General features: G+C 46.3%; 2 protein-coding genes across 2 annotated transcripts in view; one reads left to right on the top strand and one right to left on the bottom strand.

Moving 5' to 3' along the window:
- The window catches only part of TMED8 (transmembrane p24 trafficking protein family member 8), a 31,674-nt gene extending 29,370 nt beyond the window's left edge, over window positions 1–2,304 (bottom strand). Inside the window, exon 1 of the mRNA XM_030215072.1 lies at window positions 2,205–2,304. Within this exon, the coding sequence (XP_030070932.1) occupies window positions 2,205–2,292 (88 nt within the window). The 5' untranslated portion in view covers window positions 2,293–2,304. The remainder of the gene's footprint in view (window positions 1–2,204) is intronic.
- A 149-nt stretch (window positions 2,305–2,453) lies between these two features.
- SAMD15 (sterile alpha motif domain containing 15) lies at window positions 2,454–22,126 on the top strand. Its single transcript, XM_030213727.1, has 3 exons — window positions 2,454–2,543; window positions 11,064–11,162; window positions 21,877–22,126. The coding sequence occupies exons 1-3, from the start codon at window positions 2,454–2,456 to the stop codon at window positions 22,120–22,122; spliced, it is 435 nt and encodes a 144-aa protein (XP_030069587.1). The 3' UTR covers window positions 22,123–22,126.
- Window positions 22,127–25,031: the final 2,905 nt, after the last annotated feature.

The raw sequence follows: 25,031 nt of genomic DNA, 5'->3' as shown, positions 1-25,031 counted from the left end.
TGCACATTAATGCAACTGATAAGGACACAGATGGAAAGAAGAGCATACCCTGACCTCTGGGGAGGGAGATGCACCACAACTCAGCTATAGGCTGGCTCTGAAGCAGCGCTTGATCACTGGTTCTCCAATGTCCATAGAAATAGCTGTGCTGTGAGGTGACCCTTTACCCTCAAGGTTTCTTCAGCTTAGGATGTTGCAGCAGAGCGACTTTACCTCCTGGTTCCCATTGCTAGCTTGCATCCGGATACTGGAAGTGCAAGGCAGCTCTGTGGACAGGGTGATGTGGACCCAGCATGGGAGACGTGTTTAACTGGCCAGAGAACAATATGTGCCTCAGTAAATCAGAGCACAAAGCCCATTAGTGACAGCAGCCAATGCAGGTCACAGCCAAAGACACCTGTGCCCTGCATTCCCTCCAATGCAGGTCACAGCCAAAGACACCAGTGCCCTGCATTCCCTCCAATGCAAGTCACAGCCAAAGACTGCAATGCAGGGCACAGCCAAAGACACTAGTGCCCTGCATTCCCTCCAAAGCAAGTCACAGCCAAAGACTCCAATGCAGATCACAGCCAAAGACTGCAATGCAGGTCACAGCCAAAGACACTAGTGCACTGCATTCCCTCCAAAGCAAGTCACAGCCAAAGACACCAGTGCACTGCATTCCTTCCAATGCAAGTCACAGCCAAAGACACTAGTGCACTGCATTCCCTCCAATGCAAGGCACAGCCAAAGACGCCAGTGCACTGCATTCCCTCCATTGCAGGTCACAAAGATGCCAGTGCACTGCATCCCCTCCATTGCAGGTCACAGCCAAAGACACTAGTGCACTGCATTCCCTCCATTGCAGGGCACAGCCAAAGACGCCAGTGCACTGCAATCCCTCCAATGCAAGTCACAGTCAAAGACGACAGTGCCATGCATTCCCTCCATTGCAGGGCACAGCCAAAGACGTCAGTGCACTGCATTCCCTCCAATGCAAGTCACAGCCAAAGACTCCAATGCAGGTCACAGCCAAAGACACTAATGCACTGCATTCCCTCCAATGCAAGTCACAGCCAAAGACTCCAATGCAGATCACAGCCAAACACACCAGTGCACTGCATTCCTTACAATGCAAGTCACAGCCAAACTCACTAGTGCACTGCATTCCCTCCAATGCAAGGCGCAGCCAAAGACGCCAGTGCACTGCATTCCCTCCATTGCAGGTCACAGACAAATACACCAGTGCCCTGCATTCCCTCCAATGCAAGGCACAGCCAAAGACGCCAGTGCACTGCATTCCCTCCAATGCAAGTCACAGTCAAAGACGCTAGTGCCATGCATTCCCTCCATTGCAGGGCACAGTCAAAGACGCCAGTGCCATGCATTCCTTCCAATGCAAGTCACAGCCAAAGATGACAGTGCACTGCATTCCCTCCAATGCAGGTCACAGCCAAAGACACTAGTGCACTGCATTCCCTCCATTGCAGGGCACAGCCAAAGACGAGAGTGCACTGCATTCCCTCCAATGCAAGTCACAGTCAAAGACTCCAATGCAGGTCACAGCCAAAGACACTAATGCACTGCATTCCCTCCAATGCAGATCACAGCCAAAGACACTAGTGCACTGCATTCCCTCCAATGCAGGTCACAGCCAAAGACGCCAGTGCACTGCAATCCCTCCAATGCAAGTCACAGTCAAAGATGACAGTGCCATGCATTCCCTCCATTGCAGGTTACAGCCAAAGACTCCAATGCAGGTCACAGCCAAAGATGCCAGTTCACTGCATTCCTTCCAATGCAAGTCACAGCCAAAGACACTAGTGCACTGCATTCCCTCCAATGCAAGGCACAGCCAAAGACTACAGTGCACTGCATTCCCTCCAATGCAAGTCACAACCAAAGACACTAGTGCACTGCATTCCCTCCAATGCAAGGCACAGCCAAAGACGACAGTGCACTGCATTCCCTCCAATGCAGGTCACAGCCAAAGACACCAGTGCACTGCATCCCCTCCATTGCAGGTCACAGCCAAAGACGCCAGTGCACTGCAATCCCTCCAATGCACCTTAATACTGACTTCCGGACCTTCCTCCCTGCACTAACCGCTTTCAGCGCATCCTCCAGCAGCAAATGACACAGTTGCAAGTGGAGCAGCCGGGGTCAGTGAAGAGATTTGCACCCGCAGGACCGCCCCCTCCCCCACTCTAGCCTCAGCCCCTTACCTGCCACCCCCGGCACTTCCGCTCCATCTCCTGAGCCGCCACCGGCGGGCTCGGACCGGGACCCGCCTGCAGCCAGCGCCTGCGACATCTATCCTGCACCTTCCTTCTTCCGACAGCCTGAGCCGGAAACAGCCGAGGCGGCGGCGGCGGCTCGAGCGCCGACCGGAAGTGCCCCCAAGCCACGCCCTCCCGCCTTGGAGCCGCAGCTGCAGGAAGTGCGCGTTGCCATGGCGCCGGCGGGACGCGCAAATGGCGGCTCTCGTGGAGCCCGAGTGTTTGCAGTGGAGCCGCGAGAAGGTGGCCAAGTGGATCGGGCGCAACGGCTTCCCGCAGTACCAGGTGCAGCCTCTGGCCCCGGGCAATTGGCTCGTGTTACCCACCCTGGGCGTTTTATAAGGGGGTACTTGGGGGCAGGGGCGTAGCTAGGTGGGGGGCCAAGGGGGCATGGACCATGGACCCCCGTAGATTTGCCCCTTGCTCCCTGCCACCCTCCCCCGCAGGGTACCTTTGCTGGGGGGGGGGGGGGGGGGTCCCCAACCCCCCCCCCAGCCAAAGTCCTCTTCTCGTGCAGGACGTCAGAATCACAGAAACAGAAGCCTTGCAGATCAGCAACACAGCTGCGCTGGAGAAGAGGACTTCAGCTGGCAGGGGTTGGGGACCCCCACCAGCAAAGGTACCCGATGGGGGGGGGGCGGCTAAAAGGTGCCCCTTCACCTCCGGCTCTGGACCCCCCTCCCACCAAAGTATGGCTACGCCCCTGCTTGGGGGTACTGAGTACCGACATTTTTGTCTGCTAAAATTGACCCATGGTCCCCCGAGTTTTAATGAAAGAACTCAGGCTCTACACAAGAATTCTGCCTTGTCATAGATTCTGTGCATGGTTGCAGGCTATTGTGGGGTGGGTCCCTCACTGATTACTCCACCCATGAAGGATGGCCTGGCATTTGAGTACCGCCACCTTTTTTGCTAGAAAAAAAAACACACTGTAAATACTTCAGGATTCCCCCCCCCCCCCCCCAAGAATATAAGCCAGAAAGACAACACAGCATCCCAAAAGGAGAGGACATAAGCACCGCCACGCTGGGAAAAGACCAAAAGTCCATCAAGCCCAGCACTCTGTCTCTGACAGCGGCCAATCCAGGCCCCAAGAACCTGGCAAAACCCCAAAATTTAATAACGATCAATGGACTTTTCCTTCAGGAATCTATCCAGACCCCCTTTAAACTCAGCAAGGCTGCATAATATAATTACTACTACTTATCATTTCTATAGCGCTACTAGACGTACGCAGCGCTGCACACTAAACATGTAAGAAACAGTCCCTGCTCTTACAATCTAATCTACACAAACGGGACAAATAAGGGAACTACTTAAGGTGGGAATTATAAAACAGACATGGGTACTGAACAAGTGACTAGGACCTCAACACAATATCCTGAGGTGTAGCTAGGTGGGTCGCCAGGGGAGCAAATACTCCCACAAACAGACTTCCGACGGTGTCGGCACCTATTTTTCACATGATCTCTCGCATGAAAAATAGGCACCAGCGCCTTCAGCAGTCCACTCTTCTCCCCCCCCCCCCCCCCCCCCCCCCAATGCCTCAACCTGGCTACTCATCTGAGTATCCCAACAGGAGAGGACATGCTGGCATAGTATTACACCACAAGACAATATCCCAACAGAAGGGGTCTCCAAGCTCCACCAAAAGCCTTCCTGTGGCGATAGTCAGTGCTGCGCTGCCTGCTCTGCTTTCCCACCCCAGCGCACATGCTTGGTTTTAGTGAAATTGAGCATGCACAATGCTCGCGCATGCTTAATTTCATTAAAACCAAGAATGAACGCGAGGGAGAGGGAAGCAGCACTGTGGCGAATATCGCCACAGGAAAGCGTCTGCTGGCGGGGCTTGGGGACCCCCACCAACCAAATCAGCAGACTTTGGGGTACCAAACCCAAATTGGGGAGGCCCAGGCCCCCCCGTGTCTATGCCACTGGATAGGATACCAAGTGAATGGCCTGTTCTGACATCAAACCATTCCAAATCTTAAAAACAATGCAGCAAGATTTAAAAAGTATAAGTGCCTGCAACAGAAGCCAGTGTAGCTCCCTTAACAATGGGAACACGTTATTACGTTTGTTCTGTAGCAATTGTAAGCAGTTCCCCAATTTTGCTGATATACCCAAATATTGATTCCACATAAACTCCAGTATATTTTAATATATACAAAATATCTTTATTAGAAAAAAGTGCCATATTCATTAGCTCTACCTCAAATACATACTACAATCATCCATCCACCATTCACACAATAGTACCTGACTACAATCCTCCAATCCCCTTTTACTTAAAAATACATACAACGTTGTTATTTAACCAATATACATTCACCATCAGGTTTTGGGTCGCTATTGATTTTCAAATCGCTGTTAATGTCCAATTAGATTTCCCATCCCGGCATTCCACCCGGATATTGTTATACAGACTGAACTTTAATCCGGCCAAGTCCGTCTTCAGTTCATTTTGTAGAAATCTCTAATGCAATCCACCTTTACAAAGTGTAGTTTAATATCTTCAAATCCTCCACAGGAACTTGGTGAAGGGTAACCGCTCCTGTTTTCATATCAACTGTTCCTCATGCAAATGCCGGTTCCCCTAAATATACCTAAATATAACACATTAGAATAATCCAATTGGGCCAAAATGAGACTTTGAACCAGCAGCCTAAAATGATATTCATGAAAATAAGATTGAATAATTCGTAGTTGTCTTCTATGTATAGAGAGAGCCGGGGGAGGGAGAGGATGATAAGTTACCTATCTGTGTATTTTGTTATATGGTTTACTCTTTCTGTAATGGAAATTTCAAAAATAAAATATTTAAAAAAAAAAGAAAAACTTTCCTAAAAAGGTTATTAATCTGTACATCAACAGATAAAAACAAGTTCAAAATTACTTCTAGTACTCTGGAAGATTTCTCCACTGTCAACTTCTCATTTGCCCAATATGAATTGATTTAGGTAAACAGTCCACTTCATTAGTGAACCAGAGAACTTCGGTTTTACTTGTTTTTAACTTTAACAAAGAAGCTGATACCCAGGCTTTAATTTATTTATTTGTTTCATTTATATCCCCACATTCAGTTACTTTACTTGATGTACTGGTACCAGGATAAAAATATTGTCTGCATAAGAATAAGTGACTTCATCAGCAGCCAATAAAAGAAAGTCAAGGGTACTCATAAATACATTGCCAAGCATTCAATAAATTCCCTTTCATCTTAACAACATATCTTCGATGAAATAAACATTTTCTAAACCAATTCAATACCAATTTGGTAATACCTATCTCTTCAAGTCTCGCAGACACTATCATCCCAAGGTCCCTTTCCTGAGCTGTGTACATCTGTGTACATCTCCTTTGGATTTCTGTACCCCAGATTCATCACTCTGCATTTCTTGGCATTCAATTTTAACTTGCTCATTTCAGACTCTGCAGGTATCAACACCATCTTGCCAAATATGCCAACAAGAGGCACAGATCTTAAGATCAGGCTTTGACATTTTACTCCGAGAACAAACAACAGACCAACAAATATAAAGTATCAAAGCAAGGACTTTTTTTTTTATTTTTATTCACACAATGACAGGTTGTATTTACAAGTTGCATGTTATGAAGCCAATTATACAATCCAAAGGCACAAAATCCAGATATATAATCCACATCCGTATCAAGCTTTGTGCTTCTATAACAGCCTGCATTGTATTTTATTTATTATAATTAAATTAACTCCCCCCAACCATTCTACCTTACATTCCGTCAGGCACTCCTTCCCAGTTCTCAGCAATCACGCCCCCCCCCCCCCCCCCACACTCAGCCCTACATTCTCCTTCTCCTGTCCCCCCCTCTCCATCCTTAGGTGATCACATTTAGACAGTCTGTCCACAGCATGGCATACTTTCTGTTATCTGGTTTGCTGGCCTTTGAGTAGATTCGCCTCTCATGTGTGCCAACCTCCCTCATTCTCGTTTTCCATACCACTCCTAGTGCACCCTCTTCAGCTATCCAAAAATGTAAGATTTTTCTTTACCAACAGGAGGAAAACCCTATCCGTTTTTGCATCCTGTTCACACTTCTTCTACTAACCTATAAATGTACTCACTCTGCTGCTCCCCAGTATCTCTCCACACTCGTCCTTCCCTACACCCATTCCTGTGCACTCCGTTCCCTGGATAAATCCTTCTTATCTGTTCCCTTCTCCACTACTGCCTTCTCCAGACTTCGCGGCTTCTGTCTCGCTGCACCCTACGCCTGGAATAAACTTCCTGAGCCCCTACGTCTTGCCCCATCCTTGGCCACCTTTAAATCTAGACTGAAAGCCCACCTCTTTAACATTGCTTTTGACTCGTAACCATTTGTAACCACTCGCCTCTACCGACCCTCCTCTCTTCCTTCCCGTACACATTAATTGATTTGATTTGCTTACTTTATTTTTTGTCTATTAGATTGTAAGCTCTTTGAGCAGGGACTATCTTTCTTCTATGTTTGTGCAGCGCTGCGTACGCCTTGTAACGCTATAGAAATGCTAAATAGTAGTAGTAGTAGATATATACCAGTCTCCTGTAAGGTTGTGTTAGACCTTGCCTAATTAGAAAGGATTGGTCTCCTAGCAGCAAAGTTGCATAATCCCACTCTAATGTCTTCTGTATAACAGTATTGATCACCTGAATGGCCTCATTCCACAACACCAGAGCCGGGCATTCTAAAAAGGAGTGAAGCAGCGTTCCCCCATCCCTGTTCCATTTGATGCACCTATCATCATCCCAGAGTCCCATTTTTGCCCCCTTCGCCCTGGAAATGTATGCTCTATGTAAGATCTTGTATTGCGTCTCCTGCAGCTCAGCCGCCTTAACCATTTCATAGAGTGTCAAAAACAGCCTCTGGAATGTTTGTCCATTATAAGTAGTGCCTAAGACCGGTTGGGCTATGGAGGAGTAAGGAGGTAGAGAGTTACTGCTCCGGAGTGCCCGATTAACCAGCAGATGAAATCAACATCATAATTTATCTAACGACGAACATACAGAGCCCTGAACCAAACTGATCACGGTGGGTCCGCTAAACTGTGCTGTATCAACGTGAATGGCAGCAAAAACATAGAGGAAAGAGCCGCGGGAGAAAGGACGGCTTACGGAGCCCAAGATGGCGGATACAAATTTGCCACCATCACCTACACCGAGTTCGCAATGGGCTGCAGAAATAATCTCTGAAGTAAAAGCGGCTGTTGAATAAACCATGGATGCTAAACTCCAGAAGAATTTGGATAAATTAGATGGAATGGAGGAGCGATATGAGACAACAGCAGCTGAGATACAAGAAGTGCAGCAGCGAATTGGGCGGGTGGAGGAGGAGGTGACTCAGATGTCAGAAGAACAGCCAAAGCTCACAAAACGAGTCTTAGAATTAGAAGAGAAAATTGACGAGTTGGAAAACCGCTCGCGAAGAAACAATTTAAGGCTGGTAGGCTTACCGGAGTCTTTACTGGAAAAAGACTTGCAAAAATTCTTGGAGAGTTGGATTCCGGAGGCTGCAGCCCTGCCAGACATAAGTAGTGCCCAACTCCCCATTCCATTTATCTACCAACGGCCCCATATCCTTTACCCGCCTATTTTCATTTAGCACTTTATACCAAGTCAATAGGCCATTTAGCTGATATGGGAGTTTAAGGAGGATCCTGGCTAAGGAACCCCATGTCCATGCTTCCCCAAGTTCTGCTCTCAAGGAAGACCAATAATGCCTAATTTGAAGAAAGCAAGGACTTTAATTCAAACAATCATATATGCCTGACATGGCCTTGCTTCACCAGAAGGCTGCGTCAGAGGCAGAACTAGAGAGGTCAAAACACAATGCATGCTTCTCTCTAGACGTAACGATGAGGATGAATTAGCCTTGCAGCAACTCTTCCAAAGTTTGAATTAAAGTCCTTTCTTTGATCCTTTCTATTTGTTGGCCTGCTGTTTGTTCTGATGTGTTTGCATCGCAGATCTTCTGCCTTTTTGTGTTTCCTTTGACATTTAACTCGCCATCTTCCTCCATGATTTCATATCGTAGTGGATTGCCTTTTATCTGTTCAGAGTGTGCTAATTATCACATATTAAGGCAGGGTTGAAGGAGTTTGTTGATGAGGCAGCCATCTACCAAGTGACATCACTTTCACACTCCAAGCCATGGTATTTTCTATATCATCATGTGGATGTGAAAGTTGGACAGTGAAGAAACAAGACAGGAAGAAAATCAATGCCTTCAAATTATGGTGCTGAAGAAGAATACTGCTTATATTGTGGACTGTCTGAAGAACAAATCAATTGGTATTGGAGGTGATCAAATCTAAGCTTTTCTTGGAAGCTCAAGTGACAAGACTTTTCCTTTTATACTTTGGACACATTGTGCAAAGAAAATGATTATTAGAGAAATTGTGCATGACAAGTTTGATGATCAAGATCAAGTATGCATATGCAGTATCACATCATACCTTATGCTATGAGTTTATCTTGTTGGGCAGACTGGATTGTCCATGCAGGTCCTTATCTGCCGTCATCTACTATGTTATTTGTGACTGAGAAAGTATATGGATAAGCGATACTGGAGGTTGTATGACTGTATTCTTTCAGATCCCAGAAATGTGGAGCAACTGGAGACAGAAGCCACTAGAGTGTCTACAAACTCCAGATCTACTTTGTTCATTCAAACATCATACAACGAACATTATGAGACTCCTGAGGCAAGTGTTTTTACACCGAAACACAGCAGCTGTGTCGAGTCCTTTGAATAGTTGCAATAAAGATCATCTTTTGAACCTACGTTTCCCTTGTCCTTTGAAGAGACTATCTACCCTACCCCATGAACTGTCTCTTGCTGAGATACGTAGGGACTGAGTGTTCCTCCACTTATTGTGGTGGAAATAGATCCACACATATTCGGAGAGGGATTGAAGGCAGATATGCATGGCAAGATACCAATTGTATCTTTCACTCTGGAATGGCGATTGCCATAATGGGACCTTGTAAGCCACATTGAGCCTGCAAATAGGTGGGAAAACGTGAGATACAAATGCAATAAATAAATAAATAAAGATTAATAGTTTAATATAAACTAGTTTGAAGCCAGAGTGGTTTACAAATAAAATAAAAAGAAAGAAAAGAACACCATGACTGACAGGAAAGAGCAATCAATAAAACAAACATACCATATAAAAAGCAGCATATAAAACAATAATGACAAAAATATTATACAGGTCATCAACTGATGCTACCACCATTCAGCCCTCTGATCCCAAAAAACAAAAGATTTCTCCCCTTAATCCCAGCAGAAGCTGATTCCATAAAACTGGTGCCCTCCAAAACAAGGCACTTTCCCAGGTCTGCAAAGTATTAGGAAGAGTCAGCAAAAAGCATTAGCAGACCTTAATGATCGGGCAGGAGCGTAAAAAACAGTTTTTGAAGCTAAATAGGAGGGTATACCCCTAAACTTAAACTTTATAAAATGACTGATATACTACAGGTAACCAATAAAATCCAACATAAAGGGGAGTCACATGATCCCTCCATCCCACACACCCTCAACAACCAAATGATGTCCGTAATCTTTTCCATAAATAATCCGCCATGCCCAAGGAAACAACATTAGCATAATCCAACTTGGAGATTTTGAAAAGCAGTTCACGACTAAAGCTAAGCTATGTTAAATTCTTCTATTTTCAGATTTGTGTTCTGGATTGTTTGATAAATTCTAAACTGCTCTCTTCCCTGGGTGTCCCCCTTTCTTAAGAGATTTCTTCTCTATCTATCCTGTATTATAATTTACACACAAAGGGTAAATCTATTTCAATATAGTTGTATTTTAGCTCTAATGCATACAATACTAACAACTATTCAAGTACCAAATTCCTTTATTAAGTGTTTCAATAAACAAATTAATTAAAATTCTATTAAATTACTAATATATACCCATCCACTCACACTCTCACCTTCTCATAAATATAGCATAATATGCAACATAGGGCCAGATTGGTGTACATAGCATTTAACCCACATCTAGGTGCCCCCCTTCACCCGTAAGGGCTATGGTAGTGGTGTACAGTTGGGGGTAGTGGGTTTTGGGAGGGTTTTGGGGGGGCTCAGCACACAAGGTAAGGGAGCTGTGTACCTGGGAGCATTTTATGAAGTACACTGCAGTGCCCCCTAGGGTGCTCGATTGCAGTCCTGGCATGTCAGGGGGACCAGTGTACTACAAATGCAGGCTCCTCCCATGTCCAAATACCTTGCATTTCGACGTTTTATACTTGGATGTCTTTGGTTTCGAAAATTGCCAAAAATTAAAGATGTCCAAATCCAGGGACGTCCAAATCCAAGGACATCCATGGCTTTTTCGAAACAAAAGATGGACATCCATCTTTTTTCAAAAATGACCTTCTCCCCGCCTCCGAATTTTGACGTTTTACAAAGACGTCCAAATTCCAACTTAGACTTTCCTTTTGAAAATGCCCCTCCACGAATCATAAGCATTAAGCACACTTTCACACTTCTGTTTTATTCAGTAAGATTGTCAATCTAGCAGTCCCAGATCAGCAACATTTTTCAGTGCAGTTTGACTTTTTTCGCCTTTCTACTGTATACAGCCAGGGGCAATAGAACACCTTTCTGGTTGGAGGGGCCAAACAAACCAATCTCCAGCCTCACTCCCAAGCTCTCAATTTGCTGATGCTGTGCTGAGCGTAATATTGGTTGGGCGACAGCCCCTGTGGCACCTTGTTTTGCTGCATTTTCTTGGTAGCAACTGACTGGTTTGCAACATTTTTATCTGTGACAGGGTTGTTTTCTGGAAAACTTCATCACAGGGCGGAAACTGATCTTTATTAACAGCTCCAACCTCCCACAGTTGGGGATAACCGACTTTGAGCACATTAAGGTGAGCACCCAGTCATAAGATCAGCCATACTGAGTCAGACCAAAGATCCATCAGGCCCAGTATCCTGTTACCAATAGTGGCCAATCTGGGTCTCAAGTGTAGGAGACAACTTTTGAAAATGATTGCGGGTGCTATACTCATGCATTGAACACAGAACCTCCCCCCCCCCCCCCCCCCCCCACCACACACACACACATACCCCGAGGGCCTAGCCAGACATCCAATTTTGGGCAGGCTCGAGCCCACAGTGGGTGGGCATGACAACTCCGCCCCCTCAGATGATTGGGTGGGTCACTTAATTCCACTCCCCTGACCTCCTTTAGGTCTTCGCTGGCAGCAAGCAGCAACTCACACTGCCTGTTGTATTTTATACGTATGGGCCATGTAGGACTTAGTGCTTGCTAAGCTTTAGTGAAAAGGCCCCTTAGTGATAGCAGTGTCAATGCGAAGCACATGGAATTCGTTGCCGGAGAACGTGGTGAAGGCGGCTAGCTTAGCAGAGTTTAAAACGGGGTTAGACGGTTTCCTAAAGGACAAGTCCATAAACCACTACTAAATGGACTTGGGAAAAATCCACAATTCCAGGAATAATATGTATAGAATGTTTGTACGTTTGGGAAGCTTGCCATGTGCCCTTGGCCTGGATTGGCCGCTGTCATGGACAGGATGCTGGGCTCGATGGACCCTTGGTCTTTTCTCAGTGTGGCATTACTTATGTACTTATGGGGGGGGGGGGGGAGGAGGAGAGAGAGGACAGAGTCGTAAGTTGTTATTGATTCAGTTGCTTAAATTCCCTACTTAAAGGAAGGAGTGACTAGGATATTAAGATTTATTTATACTGTATTTTGCTATTTACTGAGTCTATATAAATTGTATTTTAAGTATTTGAGGGGCCCTTTTACTAAGGTGCCGGAAGGCTAACATGCGCAAATTGGCAGTACTGCTGGGCTAGGACATGCGCTCAGCTGTAATTCTGAGTTTGGCATTCACCGAAAATACTTTTCTATTTTCTACCAGACAGGTAGCGCGTGAGCTCTTACTACTAGGCCAATGGGTGGTGGTAAGCACTCAGGCCATAAATAGGCGCACACTAGTTTTTATTTCCAGACCCATTAAAAAAGCCCTTTTTCCCAGTCGCAGTAAAAAAATGGCCCAGCATGCGCCCAAAACACACGCCCACACTACCGCAGGCCACTTGTTACCACGGCTTAGTAAAAGGACCTCTGAATTTGCTTTTGAATTGTATGTATAAAAACAAGGGTCAACAAACAATTTGTAGGTGAGCGGTGTAAAAAATATTAATAAACGCTAATCAGGGCTTCGTTTACAAAGCAGCGTTACCAATTACTACTTCACTACTCTTGAAATTCAAACTCTATGTTTAATCTAAACTGTAAGCCACATTGAACTCAAGCTTGTTTTCGGGATAATAATGTCATAAATAAATAAATAAATACAATTTGCATGCACTGATTGCGACGAAGCCCATAGGAATTGAATGAGCTTCTTAGCATTGAGCACACACTAATCAGTAGTGCCACTTCGTAAAAGGAGCCCTTAATACATGTGTTAGCCTCTCTTCATTAGGTCAAGCTGGACGACATCATGTACCACGAAAGGAAGAAACTAATGCACACATTCCTTAGCGTCCCTCCGGACCGGCCCAAGATTGGACTGATGGGTTGTGCACTGCTTCCAGCACGTGGAGACTGAGAACTTCTGACTCTAGAGAGCCAATAAGAGCCCTGGCCAAGTGACCTTAGATTCAGTAATCTGTCTCCAGCAGGTGGAAGGAGGTGAGCCCTTTAGTCTCTTTCAGTTCTCTTTAGATATTTGAAAAAAAAAAAAAAGGAGGAAAGAGATTTTATTTCTAACCTTCTGTGCTCTGCGAAGCTTGGTATTGGAGGCTGAAGTAGTGTAATTGTGTCCAGCCTCTGGGGTGCCACACTTGGGGGTTCCGGGGTCCCTCCCCCACTTTCCTCCCCTTCTCCCTTTAGCTGTGCAGGGCTCACCCTTTCAGAGAAAAAGGTGTGCAGCTTTTGGGAGAGGCAGCCATAGGTTTTGGTTTCTTTTAATTCAGCACAGCAGAAAAAAAAACCCAGACTAGAACGAGCAGGCAGCTTCGTTGGTAGTTTCTGAGCTGTCTTTTGTTTGCAGTCCTTGTTTTCCATCGCTGCGGCGGCACAATTGTGAAATAAAATAAGTAAATAAATAAGTGACCCGCTCAGGCAGGACGGCAGCGCTATGCCGCCATGTCAGAGAAGCTTAAGCGCTGCGGCGTCTGTCAGCGTCGGGGTGTTGGCGCGCTCGGGGTCTGTAGGTTTTGTACAGTGCAGGACTCGTCCTCGGTGTCTCCTCCCTCGCTCCCTTGATCCACAGCAGTTTAGGCAGCGTCTTCTGGTGGTCCCGTTTCGGATCTGCCTAGCTCGGCGGTTTTGTCATCAGCTTCTTCTGCTGGGGGCCGGGATCCTTCGCTTCCTTCTCAGGCTATGGAACAGGCTGCAGCGTCCTTGGTACATTCTGCAGGCTCTCAGGAAGGTGGTTTTCCTGAGTTTGTCCTGCAGATGTACCAGGCATTTTTGATGAAGAAGGCAGGAGCTGGGCCCAGTACTTTGGGGGGCTCCCTTCCTAGTCAGTTGGCCCCCTCCAAAAGGGCTAGGGTCTCCTGGGAGGCAGAGGAAGACCTGGTTTTGGATACAAAGGTGGATATGCTCCTTTTGGAGGAAGAGGAGAGGCTATTAGAGGGACGTTGGGAAGACCCTGTCCCTTCAGAGTCCGGGGGTGACCCCTTTCCTATGGGGGAGGATCCATCGGTACTCTGTATCTTTCATAAGGATGACCTCCAAGAGCTCATTTCTTTGGTAGCCTCCACCCTCCAGTTTGAGGAGGAGCAGCCCTTAGTCCCTGAGATCCGTAAGGTGGATTTGTTGGTCAAAGGTGTCAGATCTGCAGGGCGGACATTTCCTATGCATCAGGACATTCGGGACATTATTCAGAGTCAATGGGATGTTCCAGACTCTGCCTTTCGTCCTGCCAAGGCCATGTCTCAACTTTACCCGGTACCAGATGCGGACAAGTCCCTCTTAAAGTTTCCGGTTGTGGACGCAGTGACCAAGTGTAATATGGTCCCAGTGGATGGCGGCACGGCCCTGAAAGATGTCCAGGACCGGCGGTTGGACGCTGTCCTCCGACTAAGTTTTGATGTTACTTCTTTGTCTGTGCAGGCTGCCATCTGCGGCTCCCTGGTTGCCAGGGCATGCTTTCACTGGGTGGAAAGAGTACTAGACAGAACATCAGATGATTTGTCCTCTCTCGATGCTGAGGTCGCCAAGATTGAGCTGGGTTTGGCTTTCTGGCAGATGCCTTGTATGATTTATTGCGGGCCTCCTCAAAGTCGTTAGCTTTGGGGGTGGCAGCTTGCCACTCCCTGTGGTTGCGGGGATGGTCGGCGGATGCAGCTTCCAAAGCTAAGTTGAGTAAGTTTCCTTTCAGGGGTTCCTTCCTGTTTGGGGAAGAGTTGGATAAGTTGGTGCGTAGTTTAGGGTATACCAAGATCCCTCGTCTACCAGAGGATAGGTCTCGGTCTTCTGGGCGGAGTTCCTTGTTTAGTCGGGGGCGTATGCGGGACTTCCGCAGGTTCCGTCCCAGCTGGGGGAACAAGACCCAGAGGTCCAGATTTTTCCAAAGGAATCAGTCCTTTCGATGCTTCTGTAGAGGGGGTCGCGATTCCCGATCCTCTTTTCAGTCCACTGCCCGTCCTTCCCAATGAAGGTGTGCGGGCTCCTCCTCTGGTTCCTGTGGGAGCTCGGTTGTTGCAGTTTTTCCAGAGGTTGGGCCAGATTACTATCGATCAGTGGGTCTTGGAGGTTATTCGTGATGGGTACACCTTAGAATTCGCAAGGCCTCTCACGGACGCCTTTTTAGAGTCTCCCTGTTGGTCCCGACTCAAAGCGGGGGCAGTTCGGGACACTCTTCAGAGGCTTTTGGATCTTCAGGCTATTTGTCTGGTTCCTCCTGCAGAGCGCAGGCTAGGTTGATATTCCATTTATTTTGTGGTGCTGAAGAAAGAGGGCTCCTTTCATCTGATTTTAGATCTCAAGGCAGTCAACCGGGTCCTCAGGGTCTCCAGTTTTCGAATGGAAACTCTACGGTCTGTCAGTACGGTCGGGAGAGTTCCTTACAGCTTTGGATCTGACAGAGGCTCATCTTCACATTCTGATCTGGGTCGCCCATCAGAGGTTTCTGAGGTTTGCAGTTCGGAATCAGCATTTTCAGTTTTGGGCGCTGCCCTTTGGTCTGCCTACGGCTCCTCGCACTTTCACCAAGGTTATGATGGTAGAAGCAGTGGCGCTCAGGAAGGAAGGTATTTTGGTCCATCCATACTTAGACGACTGGATCATCAAGGCAAAGTCATATCGCGAAAGTCTACAGGCCACGGATAAGGTGGTGTGTTTTTTGCAGTCCCTCGGTTGGGTAGTCAATGCATCCAAGAGCCGGTTGGTACCCTCGCAGTACCTGGAGTACTTGGGGGTCGCTTTTGACACCGCACAAGGTCAGATTTTTCTTCCTCAGAGCACAATTCTAAAGTTGCAGGATCAGATTCAGCACTTGCTTTGCACTCACGTGCCGTTTGCTCGGGACTGTCTGCAGGTTCTAGGTTCTATGACTGCGACGATAGAGGTAGTTCTGTGGGCCAGAGCTCATATGAGACCTCTCCAAGCTTCTTTGCTTTCAAGGTGGTCTCCTCAGACAGACTCTCCCCTGGTGCGCTTGCGTTTGTGTTCTCTGGAGTGCAGCAGCCTCCGTTGGTGGCTGCGGACGGGCAGTCTCACCAAGGGAATGCCACTGGAGCCTCCCCAATGGTTAGTGGTCATGACAGATGCCAGTCTCAAGGGCTGGGGAGCCCATTGCTTGGGGAGGTTTGCTCAGGGTCTCTGGTCGACTCTGGAGTCCTCCCTCTTGATCAATTTGTTGGAGACCAGGGTGATTCGCCTGGCCCTGGAAGCATTTCTTCCATTGTTAGTGGGTGGCGCGGTTCGAGTCCTCTCGGACAATACTACCATGGTAGCTCATGTCAACCATCAGGGGGGAACGAAAAGTCACCTGTTGCAGCTCGAGACTGCGAAGCTCATGTCCTGGGCGGAGCGTCATCTTTCCGCCATTTCAGCCTCACATGTAGCGGGAGTAGAGAACATCCAGGCAGATTTTCTAAGTCGACACACTCGATCCAGGAGAATGGTCTGTAAGTCTGCACGTGTATCGGTTGATCATTTCCCACTGGGGAACTCCTCAGATGGATCTGTTTGCCTCCAGTCTCAACGCAAAGGTATCCCGGTTTTTCAGCCGTCGAAAAGATTTAAAGGCAGAGGGGATAGATGCCCTCCTTCAACAGTGGCCTGCCGGTCTCCTCTACGTATTTTCCCCATGGCCTCTGGTGGGGCGTCTTCTTCAAAGAGTCGAAGCGCACAGAGGACCGGTCGTTCTTGTCGCTCCGGATTGGCCTCGGCGGCTATGGTACACGGATCTTCAGCGGCTTCGGGTCATCTTATGGATCTGAGTGACCTTCTGGTTCAAGGGCCCATTTCTCATCCAGATCCGGCTCGATTTTGTCTTACGGCCTGACTCTTGAACGGGGTCGTATACGAAAAAGGGGTTACTCGTCTTCTGTGATCACTACCATGTTACAGTCTTGTCGTTGGTCTACGTCTCTGAATTATGTGCAAACTTGGCGGATTTTCGAGGACTGGTGTGCAGACTCTGGTGTTTCTCCGTTCTGGGCCTCCTTGGGGGAAATTTTGCAGGTGGCGGCACTATCTTGCTTCCGAGGTCAGATTTAAGGTAAATCGCTGGCAAGTGTCCCAGACGTGTTGTGTTTCTTGAAGGGTGTTGGTCTTCTTTGTCCGCCGACTCGAACAGTTTTTCTGGCTTGGGATCTCAACTTGGTATTGTCTGCCCTCACGAGACCTCCCTTTGAGCAGTTATCTTCTTGTTCCCTTAAGGATTTAGCTCTTAAGGCGGTGTTTTTGGTGGCCATTGCTTCAGCTCGGCGAGTCTCGGAGTTACAAGCTCTTTCCTGCCGGTCTCCTTTTTTGGAGTTTTCCCAGGAGCGCGTGGTGTTGCGTCCAGTTTCTACCCAAAGTGGTATCGAGGTTTCATCTTTCTCAATCGGTCATCTTACCAGTACTGGGATCTTCAGGTTCGGAGGAACAGAAGAAATTACGCACTTTGGAAATTAAGAGACTCCTTAAGTGCTATCTTAAGGTTACTGAAAAATTCAGGCGCACAGATCGTCTGCTTGTGCTGCTCGGTGGTCTATGTAAAGGCTTGGCGGCTTCGAAGCCCACTATTTCTAGGTGGCTTAAGTAGATGATAGCTTCCGCTTATCTCCTTGTGGGGAAGTCAATTCCGGAAGGAGTTAAAGCCCATTCCACTAGGGGGCAAGTGGCTTCATGGGCGGAGCGATTTTTGGTGCCACCTGTGGACAGTTGTAAGGCAGCAACTTGGGCCTCCCTGCATTCTTTTTCCAAGCACTACGGACTGGCTGTGCAGCGTCGGCAGGAAGCATTTTTTGCTACGTGGGTCCTAACGGCAAGCTTGCTAGGGTCCCTCCCTTAAGGATACTGCTTTGTTACTTCCCATCAGTCCAATCCTGGGCCGGGCCAGTCCGGAGGGATGCTAAGGAAGGAGAAATTTGTCCTTACTTGCTAATTTGCTTTCCTTTAGTCCCTCCGGACCTGCCCAGGTCCCTCCCATATTCTTGCAGTGTAGTTTCTTGTATATAGTTTTGAAAAAGACAGTTGGTAGTTGTGTTTGGAGAACACAGTTGTTTTCCGCATTGCAGATTCTAAAATGAATAGGTAATTTTTTTCACTCTAGGGGATGCTCTGTGTGCAGTGTTCCCCTTTGCCATACCACTTCTCTGGAGGAGTTGTGTGTGAGCAGATGAGACACGGCCTTGCAAGGTCGTCTAAGCATATTTCTGTGAGTATTATAGTGGCTGCTTAGTTCCCAGGGAGCACAGAGGGTAGTTCTATCTCTCCTTTTCTGCTTTGTTTGTCAATTACTGAATCTAAGGTCACTTGGCCAGGGCTCTTATTGGCTCTCTAGAATCAGAAGTTCTCAGTCTCCACCTGCTGGAAGGAGTGCACAACCCATCAGTCCAATCCTGGGCCGGTCCAGAGGGACTAAAGGAAAGCAAATTAGCAGGTAAGGTCTCATTTCTCCTTCTTGGAGAAAAGAGAGGATAATTCTTGAAAACTTGTCAAAGATATATTAAGTTAGTCCAATTAAAATACGCTGCCCAATATTGAGTGCAAGTACCTGCTTAAATCGCTCATGGCCACCCAACCACTGATACTTAGCGGCACTTATGCTGATGAGTCATTTAAAAAAACCCTTGTAGCCACACAGACAGGTAAGTCACAACAAAGGCTACGGAAAAAAAGAAAACGAACAGCAGACGATGTACAAACTTGCACTTTTATTGAACATCCAGGACTCGACATGAATCGTGTTTTGGCCCATGAGTGCCTTCCTCAGGAGTCTCTTGAAATGGATGTATACTGATAACAGGGGCGTAGCTAGGTGGGACCACGGGGGCATGGGCCCCCACAGATTTAGCCCTGGCCCCCTCTACTTTCAACCCCCCCCCTGCCGACCTTCCCTCACCACTTTTGATCCCCCCTCCCACCACCGACGACCCGCCACCGCTGCCTGATACCTTTGTTGGCGGGGCTCCCCAACCCCCCGCCAGACAAAGTCTTCTTCAGCGCCGGTCTCCGGCACCTTTGCTGATCTGTTTTTGTGAGTCCTGACGTCCTGAGTTTGCAGGCAGGTTAATTATCTGGAGTGCAAACTGAGAAAAAGACAGAAAAACAACACACACAGGTGTTTTTGTGCATATGTTGTGCTCTTTAGTGACACCAACTGTGTCTACTGTAGCAGGACTTGCCTATCCACTGCTACACTAGCTGACAGTATATTCCTGCATCTTTCTGACTCCACATGCAGGGATCCGGCCATGCAGTTAGATGACTGGGTAGAGGTTTTGTGAAGACATTTGGAGTTAAGGTTTGACCACCGTCATATCTCGGGACAGGTAGCAATGATGAGCTTCTTTTGGGATTGTAGATGGTGTGGACGGGCAGACTGGATAGGTTCACTTTGCTCTGTTTCTTCCTTTAAGTTAGTCCCATTATTCTCTATCTAACTCCTGTTACTCTGTCGTCTCTGTCTACATGTTCCAGCTCTGCTTTCACCCTATGCTGTCTATTAAGATGATTTATTGTTCATTGTGTCGACATTCTAAATAGCACAATGCCACAATATGTATTGTTATCTGAATATGTTTTTCTGTTGAAAATGTCAAGATTGTTCTTGCTGCATTGAGTGAATTTCTTCAAAAAGTGGTTATCAATAGAAATCAAACAAAATAAAACATGGAAAAGAAAATAAGATGATACCTTTTTTATTGGACATAACTTAATACATTTCTTGATTAGCTTTCGAAGGTTGCCCTTCTTCCTCAGATCGGAAATAAGCAAATGTGCTAGCTGACAGTGTATATAAGTGAAAACATTCAAGCATTACTATGACAGTCTGACAGGGTGGGAGGATGGGGGTGGGTAGGAGGTATGCATGGGGACATCAAAGCATATCATTGATATTCTAACAGGATGGGTGTGGATAGGTGAGGGGTGGGGTGATCAACAGAGACATACAGCTTTATGGTTTATAATGGGCTAGGAACCTTGTTAAGTCCTTTCTGTTGGGTGTTAAAATATTCAATCATTCTGACTTCAAAGGTCTTACGTTCTTGTATGGTTTTAAAGTTACCTTTCAGGATTCTCACTGTGAAGTCACTGGTACAGTGTCCTGGTCCTGTAAAATGCTGACCAACAGGCGTGGGAGCCCTACTGGCACCAGTATTGTTCATGTGATGTCTATGTAAATTGAATCTTGTCTTAAGCATCTGGCCTGTTTCTCCAATATAGCATCCTTCGTTACAGTGAGAATCCTGAAAGGTAACTTTAAAACCATACAAGAACGTAAGACCTTTGAAGTCAGAACGATTGAATATTTTAACATCCAACAGAAAGGACTTAACAAGGATCTGGGGTTCCTAATATGTTAATATGGATTGGAGCTTGAGTATCCACTGGAATGGTGGTAAGCCAGGTTACAGGACTTAGGTCAGCAGAGGAGCCTTGACTAGGCCTGATAACCCACTAATGGCATAACAGTTGAGAACCTGCAAACGCAGGGCTATATGATGAAGTCTTAATAAAACCTGAAACAAATTACAAATTGAATATAGCATATATGATGATAGAATAATAGATAAAAATGGTTTGTAAAATCTAGCTTGTATTTCTATAACATGGCACACAGGTCATAAGATTATATAAAAATAGATTGTGAAACTGGATGTTTCTATAAAAGATAAAGACAAGATGTTCAGGGTGACGGAAAAGATGCGAGGTTTTGAAATAGCAAAAGCAAGAGATGTTTACCGGAAAAGACAGTTGGGTACAGATGGACACCTGGCCGGAAAAGAAATGTTTCAAAATAACTAGAACAGGAAAGAAGTTGGTACAAGATGGTACAAAGAGTACAAATGAACATCTGCCGGAAAAGGGAAAAAAATTGGTACAGAGATATTGGCCAATAAGATGAAAAAAATAGGTACTGCCATAAGCTTCTATTGAGATCTGTGCCTATAAAGGAGCTAACATTCAGACAGGAAAGTTAGAAGCTTCTTCAACACTTGACCGACAGCAGAGCTCTGTGCATTTGAACCTAGATGTATGTATTAAACTGAAGACTTTATCTTGGTAAGAATAAACAGAATCTTATTCCTGATAATTATCTTTGTCTTTATTCCTACATACTGTATTATATGTGCTCTTTCCTTATTATCTGCTATACACAAATAAGCCACACTCACTGAACCACAAAGAGTAGATTACAAACATATATATATGTGGGAACATAAATGACCCAGGATACACCTAGATCCAGAAAGCCAGAAAGCAGTGGTTATGGGAATTAGTTTCGAATTGCGGCTGCTGATGCCTCCCCAGGACAGACCCCCCCCCCCCTGGGATTGGAGGGAAACTGTAAAGAACCTTTTGGATGAACTTAAGATGTTTAGTCCCCCATGTGGAAGAGCCCAGAAGGGGTCTAAAATAGGGCCATTTAAACAGTGGTGACCCCGACGTGATTTAAGTTTTGAACTATAATGGTGGTGCCACCCCAAAGTAACTTTCAGGCCCCTAATTTTCCCAATACATCATGCTTTTAAATGTTAAAACTTTGATAATATTTATATTGCTATTTGATATACTTCCTTTCTGTGGTACAACCAGAGCGGTTTATGTTTGTTATATTCTCCCTGGTGGGCTCACAATCTAAGTTTTTGTACTTGGGGCAGCCACACACACGCAGTAAGGACAATTTGCAAAAGTGATTTACCCAGATAAATGAGCTACTTGAAAACCAGCCACCCTTCCTGCGTGTGCTGATGGCCCTTTGACTTTGTGTGGTTGGCCAGCATCGCTAGTTTCGCTTTGACCGCATTTGCTCTTTCCTGTTACCCAGAAACTGCTGCCCTGGGTGACTATCTAGCCTTGCGGAATGGTTGGGCCAGCCCTGCATGGACACATGGAGAAAAGTGTTGTGTTGCCATTACTGAGAGAAACCAATTCTCTTTCAGGCCATTTCTTTACTGGTGCGGGAACTGCTGGGAACTGAAGAGCCTCGCTGGAACCGGAGCATCTCTCTCCCACACCGCGACACCATGGGCTTGTTCTTAGAGAAGAAGGCTCCGACTGGAAAAACAGCAGACTCTCTTACCCTCGAGGAGTTTGTGAAGGAGTCAGAGGACCAGGGTTCCTGCAGTATATACAAGTGTATGACCTGCTCTGTTGAAGGAAAATGCACTGCTTTAACTGAGCTCTAATAAACCCAGGGGCAAACAATTAACTGCACAATTAGTATGAGAAAAAGCTTTTTATTGACCAAATGAACTTTCTAAAGGAAGCTGCAAGAATTAGGACTGAATAGTGGGAGACTGGGAATCCAGACAGGAGCCAGGATGTATCGTACTGCAGTGTGAAGGGCAACTGGCAGACCAGCTGGGCCTTCTCTGTGATCAGACTTGTGTCTTTATTTCATCCCAGACCCAAATAACTGATCGGTCTCTTACATTGTCCATGAGCGATTCTGGCACATTTTTCAGCTTAGAGACATTTGAAGGTTTCCTTGCATGAACGCCTTGCTTCAAGTCTTGCCACAACATTTCAATAGGTTTGGGTTGATACTTTGACTTGGCCATGGTGGTCAGCAGTGTTTAAGCTAATGATAGCAGCAGGCTGAATTAAGACTGGATATTCAATGGCAGGCCATGTCTGGACTCCAGCATTGAATATCCTGGAAGTTATCTGAGCTCTGTCCGATATTCAAACTGGTGCTTACTTAGCTCAGCAGATAAACTTAGGACAACCTTTTTGCTGTCCTAACTTCATGTACGTACTCAACTGGTTAGTGGATGACTCACATTGATAACCTATTAAGTGCTGGTTCCACCCAGGCTCTGTCTCCAGACCGCTCTGGCACTAACTGGACACTATGGCAGCGGGTCAGAAGCAATATTAAGTGGGTAGTGTCACTGAAGTGCCACTGAATATTAGCAGATAGCCAGCTCACAGGGTTGAACCAGTGAGGAACCTCTCATGCCCAGTTAAACCCTTTTAAATATTAGGCGCAAGAGGGCCTCGCGGCGGCCTTGGCATCTCTCTCCCGCTCCCTGCTTCAGCCGTCATTGCCGTCTCCTGTTTAGAGAGCTGCGCGGGAGCGGGGATGGACCCAGGTCTTGCGGGGTCCCCGCGGAAATGCACGGCAATCTGAGCTTTGCCTCTCCTCCCCCAAGCCGCAGGTTGCCCTCCTGGCACATACCTCAAGCCGGTGGTCTAGTGGATTCCCCAGTCTTTCCTGCCCACTGCTGCTGACCCTTTTGCTGCTGCATTGCTTTTAAAAAAATGGCTGCCCAGATTTCCAGTGTCAGTGTCTGCCCACCAGGCAGACTTCTAGGTTGCCCTGAATGGCAAGGACAAAATAAGGTCAAGTAACGTAACATAGTAGATGACGGCAGAAAAAGACCTGCACGGTCCATCCAGTCTGCCCAACAAGATAAACTCACATGTGCTACTTTTTGTGTATACCTTACCTTGATTTGTACCTGTCCTTTTCCGGGCACAGACCATATAAGTCTGCCCAGCACTATCCCTGCCTCCCAACCACCAAGTGCATATACTACTAAACACTTCTATAGCACTACTTGTTGGATTATTTGTAGTAAATAATTAGCAGATTTTAGTACACACAGCTTCAGCTTTAGAAATGTTAATTTCTTTCTTCATCTCTCTCTCATTCACCCCTGAATAATTCACTGCTGAGTCACTTTAAAGTTGAAGTAACAAAACATCTGTTTACTCACAGTTTGTAGTTAGATTATAATCAGACAGGCTTATATATACATATTACTATACATTTGTATTATCAGCTCCTTCCATGTGCTTAGATGGTAATGGATGCTCACACCACCATAGATCCTCTCAGGTTAGGAGAGATCATGAGCTCCATGTGCTCCATGTGCTGCATCTGCTGTGTCTATCCCCCACAGGAAGTTGCATAGCTGTGTGACCTCTCTAAGTAATTCACATCAGAGGTCACAGAGTAATCACAGAGAAATAATAGGTGACAGGCAATGCATGTAAAATACAATTACATTCCAACAAACCCCTTCTCATGCATAACTGTCATGCAATTATTTATTCATACAAAGTCCAAGCTTTATACGCAGATTCACAAAATGTTCTCTGGGTAACGGTTTGGTCATGATGTCAGCTGTCATCTCACTGGTGTGACAATAGTGTAGACTGATGACCCCTTCTTTCGCCAACTCTCGCACGTTGTGGTATTTCGTTGCGATGTGCTTGGTGCGTGACTGAACCTTGTCATTCTGTGACAGTCGGATGCAGCTCTGATTATGTTTAAATGTGTTTATTAAGAGACAAAATAGTACAGTTTGTAGGGCTATAGTCAAAATACATTTTAAGAATATTAACTACAAAACATACAATTAATAGCCTCCAACAGTTTCACCAGTTTTCTCTTTACTTTGAATCTCCCCTTTTCCCCCCATCTTCCCTCCCCCCCTCCCTCCCGTCCCTCCCATCTCTGAAGAGCAATTATGGATACGGAGGCAAAGAGTCACTATCAAGCTTAGCCTCTTATGGAGCTATCACACACAAAACTTATGTTTGATTTACAAAACCTGCCAGTGCTGCCAAATCAGGCCATGTCGGTTAGCTTCCAGAGGTCATTTCCTTTTAAAATTCTTAATCTCTAGGGCTTCGAGGATTCTAGACAAGCACCTCATTAATTTGTACTTTTTCTCTTACATCATTTCCCTCTGTTACCACGCCATGGAAAACACCTCCATTCAACCTTTAAGAATTCAAAATCCTACTTCTAGCCACCTCTGTTAATGAGTCCCAAAAAGGGGCCCATGTTTGGCAGAAAGACTCTCCTCTGGGTGAGGCCAGGTCGCCCACCGCTCTTCGTTCCAAAGAGCACAAAAAAATCATTCTCGCTCGCCATTGAGACAGGGTTGGTGAGTCTGGCGTTATCCATAATTGCAAGATAACCTTCTTACCCAGTAAAACCGTTTTTTTAAGAAACGGGCGCAACCCTATAGGTGGTCTTTGTACCAAGTGAAATTTATGGAATAGTAGCTGAGGCTTTTTCCGCCATGTAACCCTCCACATTTCCGACACATGACAACACACTTGCGTCCAAAATCTGGCT

This window comes from Microcaecilia unicolor, chromosome 9, assembly GCF_901765095.1.
Source record: "Microcaecilia unicolor chromosome 9, aMicUni1.1, whole genome shotgun sequence".
In the NCBI taxonomy this organism is placed as follows: Eukaryota; Metazoa; Chordata; class Amphibia; order Gymnophiona; family Siphonopidae; genus Microcaecilia; species Microcaecilia unicolor.
This window is presented reverse-complemented; position numbering and strand designations above follow the sequence as displayed.